Source organism: Triticum aestivum, chromosome 3B, assembly GCF_018294505.1.
Source record: "Triticum aestivum cultivar Chinese Spring chromosome 3B, IWGSC CS RefSeq v2.1, whole genome shotgun sequence".
In the NCBI taxonomy this organism is placed as follows: domain Eukaryota; kingdom Viridiplantae; phylum Streptophyta; class Magnoliopsida; order Poales; family Poaceae; genus Triticum; species Triticum aestivum.
The window spans coordinates 164,262,026-164,269,490 of record NC_057801.1 but is presented as its reverse complement, the minus strand read 5'-3'; the positions used below and the strand labels follow the sequence as shown (position 1 = coordinate 164,269,490).

Here is a 7,465-nt window from a genome sequence, read left to right as displayed (position 1 = left end):
TCCTTTGTGGTGGTAGCCCACTTCCCCTTTGCGGCGGCTTTCTTTCCCATCCTTCTGGGCTATGGAAAGGGTGGAAGACTGAATGAGGTGTTGGAGGCGAGTGTGGGCGCAAGAGCGGTCATTTGGCTTGAGGAGGAAGATGATGGAGGATGAAACAGATGCGAATGAGTAGTGCCCCTTTGCGTTTTCTCTTTTATAGGGAACAAACGTGTGGGGGGGCTCTTCGCTGCTTCCTCTCAGGAAGTTACCGTTTTACATTAACTGCTACAGTCCCACGACCCACCACGACCTGCGGTAATTACGTGGAATGGACGTTGAGTTGACCGGTCATCATAACAAACCGCTGCATGTGCAACACTTCCTCGACACGTGTCTGTGCACTGTTTGGGGCCTAACCAATGTGCCCGGTGACATGTATGCTCAAGCCCGGGGGCTTCTGTTGGGGTACACAAATAGGGGTGTATGTTTCCCCTAACTTGTGCACGGACAGTAGGCCTCCACCCCAGCAGTGCCAGGCTCCCAAGTCGAGACCAAGCCAGAGAGATAGCTCCTCAAGGAATCAAACGACGGATCAAGAAGACCAAGACAGGCCAAGGAAACAAGATATCACTAAGAAAAGATCTCCCTTACCGGGCAGGCGAGCCCGGTCAGGTCGAGGCCTCATCAAGAACAAGTCCCAAGATTTCCCCAGCAGGCTTGCCGGGGTCGCCAAGGGAGAATCTCCCCACCAAGACTCCACCGCTCCATCGCACAGCGACGCAAGTCACTTATTAGTGTGGTGTCGAGCCCCCAAGTGATTAAGTGGCTGTCATTTGGCACGTGGCAGCCATTTGGAAGGGAGATTCCCCCTATATGACACCCATCCAGAGATGTGTCATGTAGACAGGTAGAAGATGATTAAGCGGCGCGGCAGGCTTGCCGGGCTGCATCCTCAGCGTGACACCTAGCAGTGCATTTAATGCGCTTGTCCTAACTGGTAGAGTTAGGTATGATAGCACTCTTGGCTATCTAATTAGTAGATACTGACTATTTTGCCACTTTGATAACCCCTTATCCTATAAAAGGAGGGCCATGGGAACCTAGAAAAGGATTCAGACCCTTGTACACTAATACACGCGTGGCTTCTCTCCCCAAGGCAACCTTGCGGGGCTTGAGCACTGCATACCCACCACGCTCCTGCCATCATTCCACCAAAGCAGGAGTAGGGTTTTATGCTTCTTGGCGGCCCGAACCTGGGTAAAAACCACGAGCGTCACCACTGTCATGTGGTTCCACGGCTTTTGCTCTTTGTGCAACGTGCCCTTCCCCATTGCCGAACCACAAGGGGCCGATGGCCCCATAGGTGATCATGTTCCACCACGACAACATCTCGCACCACCTCCTAGCTCCATCTCTCTCTCTCTCTCTCTCTCTCTCTCTCTCTCTTGCCTTATTTGCCTCTAACAAATGGATGTACACCGCCGATCTCCCACTATAGATATAGCAAGCTAGGTCGTTTACAACTTGTTTTCCCCATGCGACGATCGATCTAGCTCATTAGTTATGTCTCTCCCTTCCTTCGACACACATGGTGCCCCTTCATCATCCATGCATGCCTTCAGACACATCTATCATGCACATGCACACACAGAAACACATCCCCACTCTTCTTGATAATATTGCAGTTCTACCCTCAGTTTGTCTAGTAGGCCTCTCCCACCATCTCCGAGAAGCAACTCCACCACCCCTCTAGCACTCTACCTCTCTATCTCCCTCCCTTCCTCCCTCTCCCTCCCTCTCTCTCTCCCTCTCTCTCTCTCCCAACCTAGCTATTTCCCATCCTTCACTTATGTATGGATGTCGACCGATCTCCCTCAAGACATAGCTAGGTTTCTCCTTCTCAACACATATATGAGTCGATCTACCTCTCTAGTTAGGTCTCTGCCACCCCCCCCCCCCCCCACACACACACACACATACACATACACATGTTGATACATCAAGCGCTCTAGTCATGTCTCCCTGCCACACACAAACTTGCCATGTACCCTCTTACGTTCCGGTAGGTCAGTCGCCCTGTATCTTTGACGTGAGCACATAATTTCGATGGCTCTCTTCATCGATCTTGCACCCACACACTTGATCCTCTCTTCGACTCTATCGATATCTATGACCCCCCCCCCCTCTCTTATCGTGGATCGCCCCCTCTATATATGATATAGATAGGCCTCTATTCCACACACATTGCATTGTGTCACGTTTTTGGTTGAGATATCAGCGGTACATATCTCTCTAACATTTGTAGCTAGCACTAACTTTCTCTCGTGCATGCCCACGCCCTCCTCGCCCTCCCCCTCCCTCAACATTCTATCCATCGCGCACATTCATTATTTTAATTAGGTCATTCTCTCACAGTCTCCACAACTCCTTATTTTCGACACATACCGATCGATAAACCCCTCTAGTGATGTCTACCTACCACATACACACACACTTTTCATCTCCTCCTTTCTCTATCCATGCCTCATGTCTCTCATACGGTCCCATACACGAGTAAACTCTCGCCCCTCTTTTCATCGAACTCACAATCGCACACTCCTCCCCCTATCTAGTATGCCTCTCGCACCACCTCCTAGATCCATCCCTCTCTCTATATCCATCTCCCTGGGCCTTATTTGCCTCTAACAAATGAAAGTACACTGACCGATCTCCCACTATACATATAGCTATCTAGGTTGTTTATAACTTGTTTTCCCCATGTGCCGATCGATCTACCTCATTAGTTATGTCTCTCCCTTCCTCTGACACACAACAATTGATTTACCGATCTAGTTGGGTCTGCTTACCAAACACATATGGTCCGCTTCCTCATCCATGCATGCCTCCCGACACTTCTATCACGCACATGCACACACAGAAACACACGCCCTCTCTTCTTGATATTGTAGTTGTACCCTTAGTTTGTCTAGTAGGCCTCTCCCACCATCTCCGAGAAGCAACTCCACCACCCCTCCGACTCTCTCTCTCTCTCTCTCTCTCTGTGTGTGTGTGTGTGTGTGTGTGTGTGTGTGTGTGTGTGTGTGTGTGTGTCCCAACCTATTTCCCGTCCTTCACTTATGTATGGATGTCGACCAATCTCCCTCAAGACATAGCTAGGTCTCTCCTTCTCAACACTTATACGAGTCGATCTACCTCTCTAGTTAGGTCTCTGCCCCCCCCCACACACACACACTGATACATCGAGCGCTCTAATCATGTCTCCCTGCCACACACAAACTTGTCCTCTGCCTCTAATGTTTCGGTAGGTCAGTCGCCCTATATCTTTAACGTGCACACACACAATTTCGATGGCTCTCTTCATCGATCTCGCACCCACACACTTGATCCTCTCTTCAACTCTATTGATATCTATGACCCCTCCCTCTCTTCTCGTGGATCGCCCCCTCTATATATGATATAGATAGGCCTCTATTTCACACACATTGCATGTGTCAAATTTTTGTTTGAGATATCATCAACACATATTCCCACAAATACATTCACGAAATCACCCCCCCCCCCCATAACAAAAGACACTCACGAACACACACACCATCTCTCTAGGTTTGTATCTCTCTCACACACACACACGTAGGTGGGGGCGTGCATGAAGAGAAGAGGTGCACGCATGGCACACGTACTCCCGTCTCTTTCCCAACCACACCCGCGCGGGTACACGATGGAGCTCATTTCTGTACGAAAAGGCAGCCCACGTGGTAATTTGACACATGTACTAGTTGTCCACTTGATGAAAGATTGTGTACCATGGGTGAACAAATAAATTGCGACTTGATGCGTTATTTAAAAAAAGAGGCAAACCATGTGGGGCCTATCTTAGAGGCAAGGCTCTATACACTGGAGATGCTCTGTATTACTTTTGATGTGTCCCGTCAACTCGCAGAACGAGGAGAAGCTTGCTTAGTACACCCCCTCTCCCGCCCACGGGCACGGTGGCTCACAGAAGCTTGCTTACTACGCCTACGTCCGCTCCCTTGCCCACACGCGTGGTGGCTCGGAGGATGAGGAGAAATTTTTACTACTCCCCCTCGTCCCTACCTTGATTAGAGAGATTATCATATTATTTGAAATATATGTCTTTTAACAGATTTCCATATGAACTCCTAGTACATACTTCAAAGACTGTTGCACCAAGAAGGTGGCCCCAACTTGGGTAGTTATTCGCGTTCCTTTGTAGTTTTTCACCAAATTTGATAGTGACATAGGATCGCTGGGCGTGTTCAGTCAATGGCTGAACTCTCCAATGGTTGTAATCCACAACTCATATGTAGGTTCTTAAATAATCAACAGCTATCGAACTGTTTCTAAGTGACGGTCAGGAGCTGGAACTGGGAGTTTTACTGAGGAGTCTCTACTGTGTTGCCGAATAGGCTCTAAATATATCAAAAATATTTGCAATATACAAGAAAATTATGGTCAAACTTGTATTTTAGTGACAGAAATTTCAGTACTTCATTCAGATTATCTTTTTGATAAAAGATCACCATTTTCGCTGACGAAATTTAGAATAACTAGAAACTTTGAAAGTAAGAAAAATGATGAGGAAAAACATCCAATGAGAGTATTGTTCAAAAAAGAAACTGAAGTTCCAGAAAGTGTAACTCATATACATCTAGGACTCTAGGAGTTAATTGATTAGTCACTGAAGAGATATATTTTGGAAGAATTAATCAAGATTTAATGCTCAAACAATTTGGATATATATAACGATCGAGCAAAAGCAAAATTGTTCAACAAGCAAAATCACCCATCTTAATTATCTGGCGTAATGGCTGAATTACATACTACAGTATGAAAGATTACATACCCTTACTCGCGCTATAACGATGAAATAAGGAAACAATGTTATTTGATCCGACAGAATCCTAAAATTTGGAGATATACCAATGGAAACAAATCAAACACAATCCAATGCAGCAGGAGGGACCGATCGACCAAATCAAGCTAGCACTATGGCTCCGGCTATCATGAGGCACGCCAAGAAATCGCCCCGCGAGGCTGACGCGGACGATGGCGAACTCGGCGGTGGCGACACCGTACCATTCGTTACCGGCGGCGGCGCTATTGCTGGAGGTGGCGACGTGGAAGAATTCCCCGCAGCCGGCGGCGCTAGCGCCGGAGGCGGCGAAGTGGAAGAATTTCCCGCAGCCGGCGGCGCAAGCGCTGGTGGTGGCGACGTGGAAGAATTTCCCGCAGCCGGCGGCGCTAGCGCCGGTGGTGGCGACGTAGAAGAATTCCCCGCAGCTGCCGGAGCGGGAGGCGGCGACGAGGGGGGTGACTTGGGTGGTGGCGGCGGTGTTGAAGGAGCAGGCGAAGGGGTACGCACGGCGAGGACGACGACGATGAGGCGCTCGCCGGCCTGACAGCGTCCGGCGTCGCCTCTAATGAAGAAGTAGGGGCCGGAGTAGGAGAGGACGAAGCCGGATTCGCCGCCGCCGAGGCGCATGAAGGGGTCGCTGGTGTTGCATGCGTCGTAGTGGCTCGGGCTCACCACCAGCACAGAGTCCTCTTGCCCTTTGTACCTAAACACTGCGGCGATCCAAGCCACTCAGATCATAAACCAAGCACGAACCAGATCACTCCATGCATGCATGGATCACGAGTTCACGACGTACATACGTACCGAGACGGTCGTTGACCTGGAAGCGATTGCGCTCGGCCCAGTGGTTGAACGGCTCGGCAGGGTTCGCCGTCCATCCGGCGCGGCCGCCGACGGCGAAGTCGCGCCCCGCACAGCCCGTCGCCAGCAGTAGGAGGGCCACGGCGAGCCGCGCCACCGCCATGCCAGTCATGTGCAAACTCACCAACGGCGATGTCTTAGCAGCAAAGGTATGTGCTTGTGTGTGTATGTGTATGCGGTATGCAACACCAGCCTGCAACGAGTATATATGGTGGGGTAAAATGTTGCCGTTGTTGGGAAGTAATTAATGGACGATGCAGGAATTAGCTGTGCCAGCCGCGGCCGTTACCAAAAGCTTTACTTCCTGCCTATAGTAATTCTCTGGAGAACGTTGTCATCCTGCGGGCGGGCACGCGGCTCGGTCAATGCATGCCATACTGCCGTGCGGCGACCACACATTGGACTGGCGATTACAGAAACCTATTAAATGAGAACTATAGAAACCCTTTTTCGTGTTTTTTTAGGTTGAGAACTGTAGAATCCTACTACTAATGACCCAATGTGGCCTGCCAAGACTAAACTGTCACGCAGAGGCTTCATTTTCTTGCTCGGCCGAACTATGCCTTGGTGCGAGTGTGTCAGAGAAAGAAAGGCCTCGCCACTGTGGCCCATCCGAGCCATTCGCCGTTTCGTCTGGAGACACCTGTGAATTTTTAGAACACGTTTCACAAAAATTCACAAAAAAATTTGCGCTTAAAAAAAATTATCAAAAATTTGGCCCCATTTTCAAATTTTGTTCACAAATTAAAAAACGTTCGCATTTTTTGGAAATGTTCGGGACTTTCAAAATAAGTTCATGATTTCAGGAAATCTAAAAATAATCTCAATTCTGGGAAATTCTTCGTAATTTCATCAAAAAGTCTTAGGTTTGATTCTTCCATAGTTCTTTAAACAGGGCGCTACATATTTGTCCAATAGCACTTCAGACGTGTTGGTTTACCTCGAGCGCACAACAGCACGCCGTCATGGGTTCGATTCCCAGGCCCGCAAACCATTATAAATCGCACGTAATTGTGGTAGAGGAAGGGTTCGATCTCTACCCACCAGTAGCCAATCCTTAGAAAATACCCAGTAGGCCAAACTCCCTTTGTTGTCCGTATTGAGAAAAATAACCCTTCTTTTAATACGACATAAACATGTACGAGTATTATATACCTAGTCTATTATGCGTATTATTTTATGATAAAAAAAGGAAAAAATAATGCACAGTTAAAAACACATGGACTTGAAGAAATTTCATAAATTTTAAAAGGTTCGTACAAATTGGAAAAGTTCATGAATTTAATGAAACTTCACGAATTTTAAAATAGTTCACAAATTAAGGAAATAATCATGAAATTTTGAAAAAGGTTCATCAAATTTGAACAAAAAGTTCATCAAATGTGAACAAAAGTTCATGAAACTTGAAAAAAAGTTCACATATTGAAAAAAAGTTCATCAATTTTGAAAAAAGTTAAAAATTCACCAATTTTGAAAAATGTTCATCAATTTCAAAGAAAATGTTCAAGAATTTGAAAAAGTTCATAGGTTTTGAAAAAATGACTAGCAAGAGGCCCGTGCATTGCACGAAAAATTAAGATGCATTTATATGAGTAGTTTATCTTGTGGGAGACAAAGATGAATGAGAGAAAGCCTTATCGGGAAATGTGGAGAGGGGTGCGGGTTCTTTTTGCAAATTTTCATAGTTTCCTTCCTATCCGTTAGATATAGATCGGACGGCATATATTGTAGGATGGCAAGCACATCATT

At 47.3% G+C, this 7,465-nt stretch overlaps 1 protein-coding gene across 1 annotated transcript; it reads right to left on the bottom strand.

Annotated features, from left to right (window-relative positions):
• Positions 1–4,866: 4,866 nt before the first annotated feature.
• On the bottom strand, positions 4,867–5,830 carry LOC123065124 (early nodulin-like protein 2). The gene is made up of 2 exons (XM_044488482.1): positions 5,660–5,830; positions 4,867–5,565 (listed from the first exon to the last, which is right to left on the bottom strand). Exons 1-2 carry the CDS (start codon positions 5,826–5,828, stop codon positions 4,976–4,978), a joined length of 759 nt encoding a protein of 252 aa, XP_044344417.1. The 5' UTR covers positions 5,829–5,830; the 3' UTR covers positions 4,867–4,975.
• Positions 5,831–7,465: the final 1,635 nt, after the last annotated feature.

What these genes read in the sequence shown, in the direction of transcription:
- LOC123065124 (XM_044488482.1), bottom strand. Translation starts at nt 5,828, where the DNA reads ATGACTGGCATGGCGGTGGCGCGGCTCGCCGTGGCCCTCCTACTGCTG. An exon ending in CCAGGTCAACGACCGTCTCG is followed by an intron (nt 5,566 to 5,659) that starts GTACGTATGTAC and finishes GGATCGCCGCAG; the next exon opens with TGTTTAGGTACAAAGGGCAA.